This window comes from Oncorhynchus nerka, linkage group LG3, assembly GCF_034236695.1.
Source record: "Oncorhynchus nerka isolate Pitt River linkage group LG3, Oner_Uvic_2.0, whole genome shotgun sequence".
NCBI lineage: Eukaryota > Metazoa > Chordata > Actinopteri > Salmoniformes > Salmonidae > Oncorhynchus > Oncorhynchus nerka.
The window spans coordinates 7,925,963-7,945,654 of NC_088398.1; the positions used below are offsets into that span (position 1 = coordinate 7,925,963).

General features: G+C 41.7%; 2 protein-coding genes and 1 long non-coding RNA gene across 8 annotated transcripts; 2 read left to right on the top strand and 1 right to left on the bottom strand.

Annotated features, from left to right (window-relative positions):
• The first annotated feature begins 1,006 nt into the window (after nt 1-1,006).
• Nucleotides 1,007-3,855, top strand: LOC135563942 (uncharacterized). Its single transcript, XR_010460662.1, has 2 exons — nt 1,007-1,510; nt 2,896-3,855. It is a non-coding gene; the product is annotated as an uncharacterized LOC135563942 (long non-coding RNA).
• Nucleotides 3,856-9,287: 5,432 nt separating this feature from the next.
• LOC115101398 (C-X-C chemokine receptor type 3-like) lies at nt 9,288-12,330 on the top strand. Of its 5 annotated transcripts, none has more exons than XM_029620872.2 (3): nt 9,288-10,132; nt 10,263-10,622; nt 10,942-12,330. In XM_029620872.2, exons 2-3 carry the CDS (start codon nt 10,269-10,271, stop codon nt 11,716-11,718), a joined length of 1,131 nt encoding a protein of 376 aa, XP_029476732.1. In that variant the 5' UTR covers nt 9,288-10,132; nt 10,263-10,268; the 3' UTR covers nt 11,719-12,330. The 5 variants fall into 5 exon arrangements, with proteins under 5 accessions (XP_029476732.1, XP_029476742.1, XP_029476725.1 ...); XM_029620882.2 differs by having other exon boundaries at nt 10,267-10,622; XM_029620865.2 differs by having other exon boundaries at nt 9,288-9,557; nt 10,214-10,622.
• Nucleotides 12,331-13,550: 1,220 nt separating this feature from the next.
• Nucleotides 13,551-17,385, bottom strand: cxcr3.1 (chemokine (C-X-C motif) receptor 3, tandem duplicate 1). 2 transcript variants are annotated; one of them, XM_029620903.2, is made up of 3 exons: nt 17,296-17,385; nt 15,207-15,596; nt 13,551-15,028 (listed from the first exon to the last, which is right to left on the bottom strand). In XM_029620903.2, exons 1-3 carry the CDS (start codon nt 17,296-17,298, stop codon nt 14,294-14,296), a joined length of 1,128 nt encoding a protein of 375 aa, XP_029476763.1. In that variant the 5' UTR covers nt 17,299-17,385; the 3' UTR covers nt 13,551-14,293. The 2 variants fall into 2 exon arrangements, with proteins under 2 accessions (XP_029476763.1, XP_029476771.1); XM_029620911.2 differs by having other exon boundaries at nt 15,207-15,362; nt 17,296-17,383.
• Between the last annotated feature and the right edge of the window lie 2,307 nt (nt 17,386-19,692).

Genomic DNA, 19,692 nt, shown 5'->3' on the forward strand with positions numbered 1-19,692 from the left:
TGTTTTCTTGTCAGAGTTTTATGGTTTTGCATATGACTGTGCCTTATATGCTGTCGTAATAGGGTTGCAAGCCACTAAATGAACAACGACCGTGACGCTATATACCAAATGTGCGGACACAAGCACCTAACATAGACAATCACCCAACAATGACAACAAAGACTCCCTAAATATGGTTCCCCGTCAGAGACAAAGACTAACACCGGCCTCTGATTGAAAACCATATCAGGCCAGACACCGAAAAAGACAAACTACACATACAGCATAGAATGCCGACTCAGATCACCCCCATACCAACCAAACCCTATAAACATACATAGCAAACTATGGTCCGGGCCTGACACAAACCTATTGGGAATTCTTGATCAATCAAAATGTACCTGTTTTCCGTATAGAATGACTTGTATACATATTATATTACAACTTGTTTTTTTGTGTGTTTTGACTTAGTGGTTGTTTCTTTACTAACTAGGAAAACTCAACAGTGTGTAAGTCTGAGAAACATTATTGAGCTGGTTGGTTTATTGTTGTTGAAAGCTTGAAATGTACACCCATTGAGAAGTGATTTTGCAGCAACAGTTTTAAAGTGGGTAATCGTATCATATATATATATATATATATATATATATATATATATATATATATATATATCCTTGCATGTTTGAATTAGAGCTCCTTTAAAGTGTTTTAGATTATGATAATAATGTTATATTATTTTTATAATAATACATATCTGCAAACCAAATGTTTTTCTGAAAACCCCTTTTTGCATCTTCAATAGTTGTAGATGTTCCAACGTTCGTAGACCTTTCATACAAAAAGACCTAATACTGTCTGTTTCATCGGTTCCTCCGATACAGGATATTTGGTTTAGAGAACAAAGGCTATGAATTCAAACAACAGGAGGGGATGTCGAGACATTCTGTCTGCAACCGGGGTGGGGGGGTCACCGGCCGCAGATTAGAGGTATCTATGTTTAACCCCGGGTGGTCGGAAGATATCTCGACATGCCTTATGCATGATAGTGCACACCTTGGTTTCAAACGATTCTCTACAGATAGAATGGGGCTACATGCTTGGGCCCCTGTTGAACACACACCCACACCCTTTGTTTTTGAAACAAACACACACACACACACACACACACTCCTGCTGCTCCGTCACACGCACACTCATGCACGCACCCTGATTTTCCGTGTCTTTTTTCTTCGTGACAGACCGGGGTGATGTCGGGAAAGGACATTTTCCTATCGTTAAAGGGTGAGATACATTTTTTAAACCAGTGATTTAATTCCAAAATATTTAGTACATACGTTTTAAAGACGTGTTAGAATTAATGACCAAATTGTACTACTATTTAAACAAGAATCATTAGTATTTTATGTAAAAACATTGGAGGCCTACAGTTGTACCGCACACTCACGCACGCACGCACCCGGATTTTCTGTATTTTTTTCTTCGTGACAGACGTGGTTGATGGCTGGAAAGGACATTTTCCCTTCGTTAAAGGGTGAGATACTGTTTTAAAAACATTGATTTAAGACCCAAAATATATAGTACTAACTTTTTAAAGACATGTTCGAATTAATTACCAAATTGTACTACTATTTAAACATGCATCATTAGTGTTTTTATGTAAAAACATTGGAGACCTACAGTTGTACATTATTACAAACTTTATAACATACCATTGTAGGAAAGACTATAAATTGCTTCTGAGAATCTACGTCTAACAGTCGCTTCCCAATCACCTATGTCCAGTAGCCTTCAGAAATATCTATTATGAGGGATTCCCTTATTCACATCTCTTTTTTAATCTGTCCTGGCAGCTAAATATTCGGGGCTGTGGGTTTGCGCTAAAGCTGTGGTAACAGTGTTAAAGTATATGCTCCACGTTCTGTCCCTAACTATGTGTGTGTTTCGAGACATTTTTTTTTTTTTTGTTTTAGTTTTATAATGGTTACATGTTCATTACACACCCCTGCATTCTATATTATTAAGTAGGCTGTTGGTCTTTGAGGTCCGTTATGTCAATTTGCCTTTATACATCTCATTGACCTACTGTCAACTCCCTCAGTTGTAAACATCTACAATAATCATTAGACGTACGCGTCAGAGTTATCATACCCGGTGTCGGGGTTTGTACAGAGTTGGTTAAATCCGCTCTTTTGCTCCCCGCTTACATGGCTAATAATCTCCAAGCTGCTCTAAGCGGTGTTGTTTGTGTGAATATTGTTTTCCATAAAGTTAATAACCCCCCTAAAACGAAATATGAAATGACCTCTTCCCCTATCGTTAAAGCGTGAGATACATTTTTAAAACCAGTGATTTAATTCAAAATATTTAGTACCTACATTTTAACACATGTTATAATTCCAAAATGTTTACTATTTCTTACAGATAAAGGGTCCTGTTAGCCCCGACCTGTAACTGACAGTTAGACTTACAGGTTATGTCGTTGTCTTTTGTTTGTATTGTTTATGTGTCCGCTGTGCAAAGGGGAAAATGATAATACAAGCGGAACTACGTAGCTAATACTGTTGTAACTGGGGATCCTTATTGTAGCAACACACTTTTGTAGGGAAGGCAATCCTGCACTGCGTTAGCTAAGTTTTCATGTCATCGGGTGTAGTTCATAAAGGTTGAAGAGTGTATGTTAGGATGAAGTGTGAATTCATGCCAGGAATAATAAGTGTGAAGTTTGATTTCCTCCCTTCTGTAATAAGCAGCCAATGAGGTATTTTTTCCTTTATTCATGTGTTTAATCTGAACCCGTTATAACGCCGGTTAAACTGTTATGTATGTAAGCACTTCAGAGTTATACCAAGCTAATAAGTCACTCCTAAGATAATGTTGTAAGAGTGTGCTTAACTGTATTTTTAATTTACTTTATAGTTCTCACTGAAGGGGATAATTCTCACTGAAACTACAGAATAAAGCCGCCAGTTAAAATCATGGAACGGTTGTGCTCGTGGTTACTGAAGGGAGCTACAAGACCATTATTCGTTTCGAATTCACCAACTCAAAGACGCTTGCCCGCTCCATCATAACTCCGTAAGTTTTCCCTCCCTGTGTAGATCAAACGTCCTGCCTGTAAATCCTGGGTATGCCCACATCATTAATGAATAAGATGTGTAGAAAACTGTTTAGCCATAGTTAAAGGCCTTTCATAAAGAGCCTGTCATGATTGCCTGTGCCTCATGTTTAACACGTATTGCTTGTTACCGAATACTACTGTTGTACATTTAATATCTACTAGCCGATTTCGTCGCATTTGCACAAATTCTGTCATGTTACTGTGGTCTTTTTAAAAGTCAATAAATATGTGTGTAAAGTGTACATGTTTGTTTCACTGTAGATCTGTTTAAGACCTCCTAGAAACACCTAATTTCATCCCACAGCATTAATTAATAAGCTGTGTAGAAGCTGTTTAGCCATAAGTAAAGGCCTTTCATAAAGCAGCTGTCATGATTGCATGTGCCTCATGTTTAACACGTATTGCTTGTTACAGAATACTACTGTTGTACATTTAATATCCCCTAGCAGATTTCGTTGCCTTTGCACAAATTCTGTCATGTTACTGTGGTCTTTTTAAAAGTCAATAAATATGTGTGTAAAGTGTACATGTTTGTTTCACTGTAGATCTGTTTAAGACCTCCTAGAAACACCTAATTAAAGGCCTTTCATAAAGAGGCGGTCATGATTGCATGTGCCTCATGTTTAACACGTATTGCTTGTTACAGAATACAACTGTTGTACATTTAATATCCCCTAGCAGATTTCGTTGCCTTTGCACAAATTCTGTCATGTTACTGTGGTCTTTTTAAAAGTCAATAAATATGTGTGTAAAGTGTACATGTTTGTTTCACTGTAGATCTGTTTAAGACCTCCTAGAAACACCTAATTTCATCCCACAGCATTAATTAATAAACTGTGTAGAAGCTGTTTAGCCATAAGTAAATGCCTTTCATAAAGCGGCTGTCATGATAAACCTGAATCTGAAAGTACCTTTAGGATCTTTTCTTTGGGGTTCTAATCTCCCCGTGTGTACATGCACTGAAAATCCTTAGGCTGGAGCCATCTAGAAGCTCTGTGCCTGTACATATAAAGAGAACTCAATAGGAAACTAGGCTGAGAAACATTATTTAGATGGCTGTTTAATTGTTGTTTAAAGCCTGAAATGGACACAATGCCCAAGGGACCTTGTTTCTAACACACACACACACCCACACACATTCCTTGTTTCTCACACACACCCACACACACCCACACACATATTCAGGTCTTAAAAAATGGCTTGTTCTGGACATTTATAATGCTGAGGCCCCAGCGCTATCTATAGCCCCAGACATTCCTGCTTCATAGATAACAACCATAAGGGAGATAAAACTGGGGGTGGAGGGGGCATGGGCCCCAAAAGTTCAAACACCCTCTAACACATGACCACACGAACAGGGGGGGACGGGGCGGGGGCACATATTCAGTACACGTCATCATGACGTAGGGGGTAGTCCGGGGTATACCCCATGGCCATTAGATCCTGGCGTCCACAGACTTGTTCTTCCAACGCATATCCTGGCAGCCTTGAAGCACTCAGGGCACGTTCCATTTGACACAAAGCTAGCCTTATTTTAAGCCATTCTCGCATCCTTAGCGCTAGAGAAAAAGGCTCGGGTTCTGCACGATAAAAGGGTTGGGACACGCTGTCTGTGAATATCTTAACCGTAGATTCCTCCGGGTTGAATATGTACGAAATATGGCCCTCGCTTGTACACAGAAATCCGTTAAAACATTCGGGAGCCTCTACCAAAATATCCTCCAAGCTTTTGGCGTTGGGTTCGTGACATGAGCTACAGAGCACTCCGAGAATTCCCCTTGTAGACATATTTTAGATGCTTAATATTCAGGTCTTAAAAAATGGCTTGTTCTGGACATTTATAATGCTGAGGCCCCCAGCGCTATCTATAGCCCCAGACATTCCTGCTTCATAGATAACAACCATAAGGGAGATAAAACTGGGGGGTGGAGGGGGGCATGGGCCCCAAAAGTTCAAACACCCTCTAACACATGACCACACGAACAGGGGGGGGGGGGGGCGGGGCGGGGGCACATATTCAGTACATGTCATCAGGTCATAAGGTCAGCAATCAATCATTTTTGACACCTGTCAGCAATCAATCAATTTTGACACATGCCGTATCCTATTACTCTCTCTTGTTTCTGGAAATGTTAATTTTTAGAAGTAGAAGCTCAAATTGTTTGGGTACAGACCTGGATATTAAGACAGAACTTTGCAGGTAATCTTTGCAGTAAATTTGCATTTATACTGAATGTATGTAATGTATGTCGTTCACTCACTAAGGTCTGAAGAAGAGAGGTTGAAAGATCGAAAAAGCAGTGAAAACAAAACACACTACAGGTAGGTGTCATAATGTCTGATGAGTGGTATAGTCTTAAACCAATGTTTATCTGTCCATTATAGACAGAATACCAGTTGACTGCTTCTTCCCTAAATAGTTATTGCATAGTTTGGAGCAGTGCTTTGGGTCATTGTCCTGTTGTAGGAGGAAATTGGCTCCAATTAAGCACCGGCAACAAGGTATGGCATGGCGTTGCAAAATGGAGTGATAGCTTTCCTTCTTCAAGATCCCTTTTACCCTGTACAAATCTCCCACTTTACCACCACCAAAGCACCCCCAGACCATCACATTGCCTCCACCATGCTTGACAGATGTGGTCAAGCACTCCTCCAGCACTTTTTCATTTTCTCTGCTTCTCACGTATGTTCTTCTTTGTGATCCGAACACCTCAATCTTAGATTCGTCTGTCCTTAACACTTTTTTCCAATCTTCCTCTGTCCAGTGTCTGTGTTCTTTTGCCCATCTTAATCTTTTATTTTTATTGGCCAGTCTGAGATATGTTTTTTTCTTTGAAACTTTGCCTAGAAGGCCAACATCCCGGAGTCGCCTCTTCACTGTTGACCTTGAGACGGGTGTTTTGTGGGTACAAGTTAATGAAGCTGCCAGTTGAGGACTAGTTGAGGCAGCTCTTTCTCAAACTAGACACTTTAATGTACTTGTCCTCTTGCTCAGTTGTGCACCGGAGTATCCCACTCTTCTTTCTATTCTGGTTAGGGCCAGTTTGCGCTGTTCTCTGAGTAGAACACAGCGTTGTACGAAATCTTCAGTTTCTTGGCAATTTCTCACATGGAATAGCCTTAATTTCTCAGAACATTTCTCTTGCCTGTTTGGAATGTTATTTTGGCATTAATACGTGTCCCATATCAGTTTGCAAACAATGTAAAAAATATATGTCATTCAGTTAATAAAGCTGCATACACACGGTCTCTTTTTTGTTTTCTTGAATAAGGCAGCTCCAAAATGCAGGTGTTTCAGCCTAGCTCAGTGCTTTCTGTGGTGGTGAGGCGAGCCAGCAGAAAATAGGAGCATTGCGCCATGATTGGCTCAGTGTTCTGTCACTCATGGGGACAGTATGTCATCACCAAGTTTAAGTCCTTAGTAAGGGTGGACATCCAAAATTTCAGCCCTGCCATAGAGTTATATTACAAGTGTCCTTCCAAGAAGGCTCAAGGTCATTGGCCACAGATAAACCAAATTCCTGGTTAAATAAAGGTCAAATAAAAAGTTTTTTAAAATTATGTCAAATCACGTTATATGTTCATTAGCTTTGATTGGACTGATCATGTCAACATCTTACTTTCAAAGTCTTAGCTAGCAGTCATCATCATGAATCAAGTCAACAATCTACTGACAAATCCTTTTAATACTTGTCATATGAAGATAAATAATTAAGATAAATTATAGATAAAACGTAGCAGTACTCATTGGCCATTGGACATAAAGATTACACAACAATTTGGAAATTTCAAATTCAACGATGAGTCGTTGGTCTATTTTCACCAATGCGGTATTGTAAACACATCGTTCGTGGCCCAGTGTGTGTTTGTTTGGCAACTTTTTTTGTACAGCTTTAACAGTGCTACTGATGGTAGTGCTGGTACTTGGCCTGCACATGAAAATTCAGCACCCATAACATTCTATAATAGAATTGTGTTATTTAACATGTCAAATTAAAAGTTTATTTAAAGCGTCAAATAGTGTTATATCTTTTTTGACACACAAAGATCCAAACGACATTCAATGTGCTACACCCTAATAATTTGGTATATTTTCACCTCTTCATTTCGCCTACTGTTCTAACTTGCAGCACATGTAGCCTATAACCTGTTTTCGAGAAATGTAATCGTTGAATATTGTAATATTGTCTGTTTATATGCCCCCTTTATTTATCCTACGGTTCTGACTTGTTGTACAGGGAGAATAATGTAAGAACGGCCCATGTTCTGAATTCTGTCTCTGTACATTTCAAAAGTGCTAATAGTTATATTGACTACGTCCGTTGTCGCTCGCTCATTATTGTCTTAATCGGAATTACAGATTGTCTCTTATTCGCTTGTCGTCCCCTTATGCCATAGTTTGTACATCTAAATTGTCAATAGAAACCACATTTGTTTAAGCAAGTCAGCCATATCAGCTGGTTTTTTTAAGGCAGTAAATGAGTGAACTGTTTCGCTGCCAGACAAGGCTTCGCTGATAGCCAGGTGTAGCAGTGGTAAGGTGTTGGAACTGCTGTTGGCACTCTGCTGTTGGGACAGCTTTATGTAGGCCCTAACAGTTTGTGGACACGGTTTGTCACCATTATAGTGCAATTAATGTATTGTTTAGTGTTGTGTAGAGGCATTTCTGGCATGCATCCCCCCCAAAATATTTTTGGCCCCACCAAGATCTACAATTGCCACTGACCATACTAAACGTAACATATCAAACTAAATTTCATCTCTCAGAATGACTTATAGAATAATACAAAATGCTCTGAGACCAGGTTGGGCCATAGGAAATGTAATGTAGGTATGCATAACCCTATTGCTTTTAGTAGGCTAATCTTGTGTCTTTAGATCAGTGAAGGAGGAGAGGATATGAGATAGTTTAGGGCAGGAGGTGGTGTTAGTCTAAACTATTGAGATGGACTTGTACCACAAATGTAATATAACTGAAGCACTATTTTGTCAGGCCCCGATGTAGCACAACTACTGTGATTGAAGCCTAGGATATGCATGCAAACTAGAACTGTCTCCCAACACTTCATGTTTGGACCTTGGAGCTCATATGTATAGCAGCGGCACCTACCAATACAGAAGTGGATAAACGTTTCCCTCGAAGTAACCACAGCTGCTCAAACCAGCACTATATTTGCCAACCTGGTCTCAGAGCATTTCATATTATTCTGTATGTACCAAAGCACTATATTTATTATGAATTTTATTTATTTTATTTTTATTTAACCATATAACTAGGCAAGTCAGTTAAGAACAAATTCGTATTTACAATGACGGCCTACCTCGGCCAAACCCGGACAATGCTGGGCCAATTGTGTGCCGCCCTATGAGACTCCCAATCACAGCCGGATGATACTGTACGTTACATTTCGTATGGTATGTATTAATTTGTGGATGACCATCACCCATTTCTTATGATATGATATCAATTGCAAAACGTACAATATGTTACGGATTTACAAAACTATGATATGTTATGAATTTTAGCTATGTGGCAAGGTGGCTAATTAGCTTGCTGGCTAACGTTAGCTAGGCTACAGGTTAGGGGTAGGAGTTAGATTAAAGGGTTAAGGTTAGGGGAGGGGTTAGCTAAAAGGGCTAAGGTTAGGGTTAGCTAACATGCTAAGTAGTTGCAAAGTAGCTCAAAAGTAGTAAGCAGTTGAAAAGTTGCTAATTAGCTAAAAGGCTAAATTAGTCCATGATGAGATATGAATTCACAACCTTTGGGTTGCTAGACGTTCGAGTTATATGCCGACCCCAACCAACCACCATACTTTAGTTTTTACGGAAGTAACCCTCTGTCTTATCTAACCATACTAAACGTAACATATCATACAAATTTTTGTTTCACGGATCTGGATTTACATTTACTATGTTGTGTCTATGAGACCAGGCTGCAACATCAAAACAACACTTCCAACAAATCCACTCTTGCCAGATGCAACTATGTTCATACTGCGCACAGCACAGCTTTTGTGAGCGCAAGCCCTGCCAAGTACATGTTATTGACCAACAATCGGCATCTGTGGTAGGTGTTACCTCTCTTCTGCCAAGCTCCCAAAATACGGGCGCTGGTTCTCTGGGTGTGTGACGTGTATACTGTACAACTCTGCTCACGGTGAGAGTAGAGGACTGAAATGACTATACTTCCTCTCTTCTAAAAGTCTTGCATCATCCCCATGACCTCCTTCACTTTTCTTTTGTGTGAACTGTTAGGTGAAGTTGTTGTCTCTTTTTCCCCTCTTCCTTTAAGCTCTTTTCTGTTCTGCTTCTTTAAGTGCTCAGGGGATGAAGCCATTCAAACAAACTGCCTGTTCTCTCCTGGCTTATTTATAGTGTAAGTAAACAGCAGTGTTTGTCTCTAGTTTCTCCAATGGTACTGGGACTAGTAAATGATCGGTTATAGAACATGGCTAATGTGGTAAGTACATTTCTCATTTCAAACCCTTTCTACTGTCTAGGTGTCTTCTCTTTTCTCCTCGTCTGTGGTCTTTGTCCTACACAAGTTCTCTTTACTCCACTTAAGTCTTTCATGCTGTTTGAATTCCTTTGTGTGTGTTTGTATGCATATGTCCGTGCATCCATACACCCATATGTTCTCTCTCTCTATCACTTTCTCTCTGTCTCCCCCTCTCTCTTGCCGACTCCCACCAGTCTTTCTGGTTTAACAGAAAATCAGATAAGTATAGAATACCTACAGAGAGGTTAGAGAGTGTGGTTAGAGCACAACGAGACAAGCTCCCATAGTGTGTCAATGGCACCCGTCAGATGGTCTGCAGTGCAGTGGACCGCCCCCGTAAGGGGAACAGTACTTTCCGCTGTTACTATGGTGGTGTTGCCTCATCTGGTGACATCGGAATCATGTGAGCAGCGTTAATATAATCTGATCTGGCCCTTGTCAGATGAGACACTTCAGGGGATACCTCTCTTTCTCACACCCAAGCAACCTGTCAGTGTTAGAGCAGAGGACCGGAGACTAAAGACAGATCTCTCTAGGTATAACTTTGTGAAAAAGGAAATTGTTGTCCTCACCAACACATATTCTTCCCACACTGTTTTTCATCTTAAACCCAATAGATTGGCCTGTAATACCCAAATGATCAACTGATTTTCGACTTCTCCACAGACAGACATGGATTTGGACCTGGGAGGGATATTTCTAGAGAATAGCACCTATAACTACGATGGGGACTATGTTTATAAAGAGGACTGCTCCCCTGAAGATGGCGTTGGGGTGCATTTTGGCACAGTGTTCCTCCCAATGCTCTACTCCCTAACGCTGGTCCTGGGGCTAGTGGGTAACGTGCTGGTCCTGGTGGTTCTGGTCCAGAGGAGGCGGAGCTGGAGCGTGATGGACACCTTCATCCTGCACCTGGGCATGGCTGACACCCTGCTGCTGGTCACGCTGCCCCTTTGGGCTGTTCAGGCCACTGGGGAATGGAGTTTCGGGACCCCCCTCCGCAAGATCACTGGAGCCATGTTCACAGTAAGGACTGTGGGGGACAGGACTGGTCAAGCAAGTGTATATACCTGTATGAACACATAAACTGGAGGTTGGGGATGGGGGGAGAGGGTAAATTAAAAGGATTTGGAATAGTGTGGAGTGGCGTGGTATATGATGGGGGTACAGTTAATGGGCTCTTCCTCTGAGTCCATTAATAAACTCTCAACATTTCTGGGAAAAGAGGAAGTACAGAAGAGGAACACAGCTGTGTCAACTTAATGTTCATTCCAGCCAAGAGCTTTCTCAAGTTTATATCTCTCTGTCTCACTGTCTCTCGCTCTCTCTCTTCCTCTCTCCTCAGATCAACTTTTACTGTAGCATCTTCCTGCTGGCCTGCATCAGTCTGGACCGCTACCTGTCCGTGGTCCACGCGGTCCAGATGTACTCTCGCAGGAAGCCCTGGATGGTGCAGGCCAGCTGCCTGTCCGTGTGGCTCCTCTCCCTCCTCCTCTCCATCCCCGACTGGCATTTCCTGGAGTCTGTGAGGGACACCAGACGAGACAAAGTGGAGTGTGTTCACAACTACCCGTCCCTCTCCCAGTCTTGGTTTGACTGGCGCCTGGCGTCCTGCCTGCTCTACCACACGGTGGGCTTCCTCCTCCCCTCTGCAGTGCTACTCTTCTGCTACTCCTGCATCCTGCTGCAGCTGCAGCGCGGCTCCCAGGGCCTCCAGAAGCAGAGGGCCGTCCGGGTCATCCTGGCCCTGGTGCTGGTCTTCTTCCTCTGCTGGACTCCCTACAACATCCCCCTAATGGTGGACACTTTTCAGGGGAGACCTGGGGAGCCTGTTTCTGGGTCCTGTGAGAACGGGAGGACAGCTGTGGAGAACAGTCTGGTGGTTACGTTCGCTCTAGCCTGCCTGCACGCTTGCCTCAACCCAGTGCTCCATCTCGGAATGTGTAGAAACTTCCGGCAACGCGTGCTGGATATGGTGAGGTGTGTTGAGGGGGTACAGCACGATCTGAAACGCTCACTGTGGGATTCAGGTATGGTTGAAGACTCACCTGACCAAGCAGAGGAGAAGGGGACGTTGAACCCAATGACAACCATGGGACAGGTACAGTCCACCCAGAGCTGATGGGTAGGAAGAGGATCCTAATGACTAATATAGTCATGGGTCTGGGGACTATTGGATGACCGTAACCTGGGTCATGAGTCTGGGGACTGGTGGATGACCGTAACCTGGGTCATGAGTCTGGGGACTGGTGGATGACCGTAACCTGGGTCATGAGTCTGGGGACTGGTGGATGACCGTAACCTGGGTCATGAGTCTGGGGACTGGTGGATGACCGTAACCTGGGTCATGAGTCTGGGGACTGGTGGATGACCGTAACCTGGGTCATGAGTCTGGGGACTGGTGGATGACCGTAACCTGGGTCATGAAAGAAAGACATGCATAGTAGAAAGCCCCTTATGAGGACTGCTTTCTTTGAATTGCACTTTAATGGATAACGCTAAGACTAAATGTATATTTATATATTTTTATAAAGTCAGAGGGTTGTCTGCTCTTCACGTTTTACCTATCAATGTCGTCCGGGTCTGTAGAATTTGTTGGAAAGAATCATGCATCCATTATTCAAACCTACATCTATATATATATATATATGTGTGTGTGATTCGGAATAAATGTGACATGGAATGGAACAGAAGAACTGACCTGGAATTTTCATGACAAAACTTTTTTGGTTAAGCTGAATGTCTGGTTTCCAATTTTTTACCAAAAAACACAATTTTAACCACTTTTCACCTTTCCTATTTTCGCTCATGAACATACTTGCTTTGGTTTTGTTTTACTGTGTGATATTTCACCTCTTGTTTTCTATGAGATATGGAGGACAGAGAAATCATGTATCAGTAGCAGCAACACACCAAACTCAAGATATGACCTGCTTCCTGTTTCTCTTCCTGTTTCAGCTAAACTGGATTACACTTTTCTCTTCTTGCTAAAAGGTGGTAGAGGCAAGCTGTTCAGTTGAAGTGCTGAAGTGCTTGTGAAGCTCTTGAATGGAACAAGTGATGAGAGAACGTTTTTGTTGCTGCTGTATGTCCTTCTAGAATAAACATTTATGTGCACAGATGCTGTAGTAAAGCAGAGAAGGGACAGGAAGAGAGGCAGACTGACTCGTCATCATCTTGGGTGGGGACTTCTCATATCCGTGTGGGGCAGCAGGGTAGCCTAGTGGTTAGAGCGTTGAACTAGTAACCGGAAGGTTGCAAGTTCAAACCCCCGAGCTGTCGTTCTGCCCCTGAACAGGCAGTTAACCCACTGTTCCTAGGCTGTCATTGAACATAAGAATGTGTTCAAAACTGACTTGCCTAGTTAAATAAAGGTAAAAAAAAAAAAAAATTGCTCTTCCCTCCTGTATATTTATTAAAGCCCTTTGGTGCAAAGATTTGTCACCCCATGTTGGTAAGCTTTACTTGGCTTCCTGCCACAGTAAAAGTATGTATTTTTCAGCTGAAACAACAGAGAACTTGGGTAATTTATGTTATCTTTTTGCAGACATTCTTATCCAGAGCAATTATGTGCCTTGCTCAAGGGCACATCTGCCCAAAAATGTTTACCTTCAAACCAGTAACTTTCCGGTTACCTGTGCAACACTTTTAACCGCTAGGCTACCAGCAGGCCTACCATGTTGTGTTCATGGAATGTTCGGAATGTTTGCAGATAGGAATGTGATGTATAGAGCTGCCACAATTCCCCATTCTACATGCCAGACAATCATAGATATCAATACATCACATCTATGATTGTTCTGTGATGTTGAATCATCCTGAAAAGGCCTTTGGTGGTGGTGTGTCTACATCACTTATGCTGATCTGAGTCTTGCTTCCTCTAGGGGTTTTAATTTTTGGTCTACAAGCATCTATTAACCAACCACTAAAAGACAGAGATTCTGAACGATAGTATAAAAAATAGTATAAAAAATATTAACTTTATTTAGTATTTCACTATGGTTCCTTGAAATGCTAACCTGATACTGTGCATTTTTGTTATGAAATGGGATGTGTCAGTAATAACAAATGCATTAACTATAACAGAGCACATATGCCAGTTATCATTTAACAAAACATGAAGCAGGTAAGTAAAATTATTAATTACAAAATTAAAACCTAAAAGGTATTTCTATACTCAGAAATGTTTTTAATATTTGTTTTTATAGTGGAAATATAATTTTGTAATCACGTTAATATGATTTTTTAAGTATGTTCAACTGATTGATTTACTTATGTGTAACTTCATTATAGGCACCATTCTTTACAACGAGTTTCTTTAATAGGAAATCATTCTAAACACTCTATTGGGAAAGGATGATGGTGAAACATGGCAGATCTAACAACCTTTCCTCCAGCCCAAATCTGCTGGAGGGGAAGTTGGAGTAGGCTAAAGGTCACATTGATATTCCTCTTATTGAGTCAATAACAACTCAAGAGCAACAGGATAGAGCGTAGAGCAGCGTTTCCTAAACTCGGTCCTCGGACACCAAGGGGAGCACGTTTTGGTTTTCGCCCTAACAATACACAGCTGATTCAAATTATCAAAGCTTGACGATTAGCTGATTATTTGTAGTGCTAGGGCAAAAAACAAAACATGCACCCTTTGGGGTCCTTAGGACCTAGTTTTGGAAATCTTGGGATAGAGAGATAAGTCCTTAATAGATGGCAGAGGTGTGGGAGGTGTCTCCAGACTCAGACCACATGGAGCTCCTCCGGCTGGCAGTCTGCAGCCTGACTCCACTCTTCAGCTTGCAGCCCAGGGACCTCAGCATGTCCAGCAGGTGGCGCCGGAACTTCACCCCCACGAAGGCGTAGAGCACGGGGTTGAGGCTGCAGTGCAGGTAGCCCAGAGAGGAGGTGGCCGTCAGGGAGATGTCCAGGGCATTATGGCTCTCGCAGGTGTCCACCAGGGTGTTGCTGGAGTAGAGGGTGTCCACCATGAGGGTGATGTTGTAGGGCGTCCAGCAGAGGAAGAAGACCAGCACCAGGGCCAGGATGACCCGGACGGCCCTCTGCTTCTGGAGGCCCTGGGAGCCACGCTGCAGCTGCAGCAGGATGCAGGAGTAGCAGAAGAGCAGCACTGCAGAGGGGAGGAGGAAGCCCACCGTGTGGTAGAGCAGGCGGGAGGCCAGGCGCCAGTCAAACCAAGACTGGGAGAGGGACGGGTAGTTGTGAACACACTCCACTTTGTCTCGTCTGGTGTCCCTCACAGACTCCAGGAAGTGCCAGTCGGGGATGGAGAGGAGGAAGGAGAGGAGCCACACGGACAGGCAGCTGGCCTGCACCATCCAGGGCTTCCTGCGAGAGTACATCTGGACCGCGTGGACCACGGACAGGTAGCGGTCCAGACTGATGCAGGCCAGCAGGAAGATGCCACAGTAAAAGTTGATCTGAGTTAAGAGTTAGAGAAAATCAGACTGTTATAAAACTGTTACAAAGTTCCGATAAAGAGTAGGTTTGTAATTGGGTAAAACATATTGATGACAATTGTATTCCATTCACTATTGTTTTCCTCAGAAATGTAAACTAAACCCAACAGTGAATTGATTTAATGTGTATAGTCCTTACTGTGAACATGGCTCCAGTGATCTTGCAGAGGGGGGTCCCGAAGCTCCATTCCCCAGCGGCCTGAACAGCCCAGAGGGGCAGCGTGACCAGCAGCAGGGTGTCAGCCATGCCCAGGTGCAGGATGAAGGTGTCAGTCACGCTCCAGCTCCGCCTCCTCTGTACCAGAACCAAAAGTACCAGCCCGTTGCCCAGCAGCCCAAGAACCAATGTCAGGGAGTAGAATATGGGGAGGAACACAGCGTCAAAACGCATGCCCTCCTCCATGCTGCACACCCCCCCAGTAGAACAGCACGTGTCACTGTAGGTCTCATTATAATCCCCATCATAATCACCAGAGAAGTGGTCAACTCTGGTAAATGTTAACTTTTCACCGCCGGCAATGAGGGAATCCTGTAAGTGAAATAGAACTAATTGTCTTTGACATTTAAGCATAATAATGCATCACAGTGTGAGTCAAATGCAATGGCAAAAAAAGTGACAAATGTAGTGTTTTTCCCGAGTCTTTAACCTGTATGATTTCTATGTGTGATATATGTGGCTATTTTACATTTTGGAGGGTTGATTTTCAGATGACTGGGACTGTAATTCAGATGATGATATCCTTATGCCAATTGATCATACAGACTGCTCTATTGTGCACCCAAGGGGGCGCTGTCTACTCACTGACACAGAGGTAATAGAGCTCTCCAGCTTGTAGTCCTAAAGACCTGAAAGGAGTTCGTTTCGTTCAGCCATTCCTGTAGAGTACCACAGTATGATGTTTTGATAACTGTGGAAATCTCTCTAGGACAAGGTGACAGTTACGCTAGGGTAAGCCTACACGAAACACAGCCCTTATTTTAAGGGTTTCTAAAATTCTCTCTAAAACTCTTCTATTGGATATGAATGGCTTTCTGTAATTTCATCGCAAAATTGTCATAAGTTAACCCTATCAGTCCAGAGACCCCAGCAAAAATGGGCTTTTCATTCCCTTATATTTTGCCTCACAATGAAGTGTTTTTAGCGTTTTCTTTTCAGGACAACAAGGACTACAAATACAACACAAAACAATTGGACATAACCAGTTGCACTCATTAGTTTTATTGACAAATTTGTATTTAAAAAAAAATCTGTATGTATAGAAGTGTTTGCTCACTGGGAAATAAATATCTAACTAGTCAGTGACAACTGTTTAGAGTTTGTGACAGCAACTATGTGAGCTTATTACAGTATTAGAGACACTATGTCCTGGGATTACCAATGATCTTCTATGTAGAGTAACCCCTTACCTTCTAACAACTCTTGTGTAGCTTGTGAGAATCATAGAGCAAAACATGTTACATGTGCGTGTTCGTGAGAATCTCAGCTTTTCAAAGATAGCTTTTAATAGTTTGTACTTCACTCCATTCAGACGCTACATTTTTGTAAAAAAAAAGACTCAGCCCCGGGTCCCTTAAAGGATCTACCCTTGTCTCACAAACACCACTCAGCCCTCGTTAATCACACAGACTAAGGGTTGGTATCCATAGACAAATCCAATGGTACAACCCAGAAGACTTTAGCTCTGTTTAAAAGGGGTTAGAAGTCCAAAATATACTAGGAGAAGGAAGGAGAATATCGTCACAATAATGCTCCCCAATAATGCAACTGTGATGATTAATATTGGTGTGTTATTGTGGAACATGTGAACATCTTAACAAAATGTGTGGGTACTGTCTTTCTTTTCACACATATTTTATATACCCGGGACTTCACCTGTGAAATATGTTAGATGAGATGTGCGCACACTACCTGAAACCCTATCTGAGTTGTATTTCCTCTCAACAGGTTTCAAATGTCAATAACGTAGGGGTTTCTTAGGTCTGACTCAAATTTAGGATATTTTTGAAGCGCGTGTAACAAATTAAAAGCCTATTATTACTATCAATTTGCATTGTGAAAAGTTATGTAAAATGGCTTATAATACCATTAATACTCCCAACTGTTATTTAAAAAAATAATAGACAAATAAAATAAGTGTACCAATTTGTACAAAATCAATGTTGTTATTCAATATTATAGTGATTATTCTGTATATGCAGTTGAAATATGTGTGTATAGGGACACTTACCATGCCTTTGAATGGTATTGATGCAGTCTGTCAATCAGTTTCCACAGAGATGATGGGCTGGCGCTGTTGTGAGCACGATGTCAAACAGGACTTCTATTTTCAATGAATGGGGAGGAACTAGTAGAGAGGAAATACGTTTAAAAGCATTCATATGTAATCATATGTAATACTTCTACAGGCCCAATGTTGATCACAGATTTATTTTATTTAACTAGGAAAATCAGTTAAGAACAAATTCTTATTTACAATGATGGCCTACCGGGGAACAATGGGTTAACTGCCTTGTTCATGGGCAGAACGACATATTTTTACCTTGTCAGATGGGGGATTTAATCCAGCAACCTTTTGGTTACTGGCCCAACGCTCTAACCACTAGGCTACCTAGTGGTCAGATTTATTTTATGAATGAGCATTCATTTGTATTTATTATATTCTATATATTCTTATATTCTTGTTTTCCTGTCCTTTGTAATAAATGTGTTATTACTTAATAAACACATTGTTGAACGCCACAACATAAAGAAAAGAGGTGAGAGTTGAAAAAGTCAACATTGTTAGCTTGCACATTCTAACACAAAGGTGAAGGATGATAAGACTCTCTGCTAAGGCTGCGCAATGAACCACACTGAACAGATGACATATCACTGCCCAACATGACACTTTCAACTCTCTCTCTCCACCTACCCCAGAGTGTGAATTACGGGGGACTAAATCCCCCTGAATGAGAGATGAGCACCCCTAAATGCAACAAATTCAAAGTGCTACAGTGGTAAATATCCAAATGAAATGAACACACCCAACTCTCTGTCATAGCATAAACATTGTTTTTCCCAGGTAGCTGAAGTTGTCATCCCGGGACAGTCCCAAATTTCAGCCCCTTTTCAGGTATCTTGAGTTATTTGTTTAATTTAAAAGGTCAATTTATCAGCAAGATGCATGAGTTAATTCAGGCTACAAAACATACAAAAATGACAATCACCGAATGTGACTTTTTAGCAATTTGTAACAGTTGTGTCTTTCCATTCATCAAATAGCAGGTGCACATAGTGCACTGTTTGGATGCTGGAATGATTTTGGAGTGGACGAACTTGCACAGGTAGATTAAAAATAAAAATAAATAACAATCAGATGAAAACATCATCACTGGCTATGTTCATGCCACATTAAAAGGTCATACATTTTTACAGTAAAATTACATCTTTCCCATTAGGCCCATGAAAAAGAGATATAATTCGCACTCTGCCCTACCCTTTTTCTTTCACTCTTATCCCCTCTCGCTCTTTCTCTAGTTTCAGTGAAATGGGATAAAAAGATGAGAAGACACCCTTCCTGTGTGTGTCGGTCTCTGACACTAACAGACAGTGGGGCAAAAATTATTTAGACAGCCACCAATTGTGCAATTTCTCCCACTTAAAACGATGAGAGAGGCCTGTAATTTTCATCATAGGTACACTTCAACTATGACAGACAAAATGAGAAGATAAAAATCCAGAAAATCACATTGTAGGATTTGTAATGAATTTATTTGCAAATTATGGTGGAAAATAAGTATTTGGTCAATAACAAAAGTTTATCTCAATACTTTGTTATATACCCTTTGTTGGCAATGACAGATGTCAAACATTTTCTGTAAGTCTTCACAAGGTTTTCACACACTGTTGCTGACATGCACAATTGGTGGCTGACTAAATACTTTTTTGCCCCACTGTATCTATCTGCATGGTGGTGTGTCTGTGCTATGAATCTGTGAGTATCTAATTGTCTGATTGCAGGCAATACCTTTCTAAATCTGGACCCAAAGTACATTATGACAAGTAGGGCCAGGAGTTGTTTCAAGTTATAGGCTATAACAGGTCACATGGCCAAGATAACTCTGCCACAGACGTATGACATCTTAAATTATGAACTAGTATTATGACATTGTGATCTCTAAGGTTTTCATTATGAATGAACCAAATGTTCTTTATCTTGATTTCAACGTTTTGATTAAAATCTTATCTTACTTTCTAACCCTTTTTACATCCTGTTTCTATTACTTTCTTTCATGTTGTGATCCCCACCGAAGCCATCAAACCACATCCCCTCTGTCTCGCGCATGCACGCACGCACGCACGCACGCACGCACGCACGCACGCACGCACGCACGCACACACACACACACGCACACAGTTTGTTTCAGTGTCGGTCTCTGTTCTTCTTGTCTGGTCTGTGCACATGGTGTAGTTGCAGTGTTTTCACACCTTTGCAGCGTCCGGTGCAGCTGTACTATGTGAGGTGGGCTATCGATAGAACAAGCTGCATGTGGAACACAAAGAGATAGATCTCATCTTTATATCTGTGCCATTATAGCATCTGTGACAGCATGGCCAGCGCATAGTGGAAGCCCTCAATGTGAAT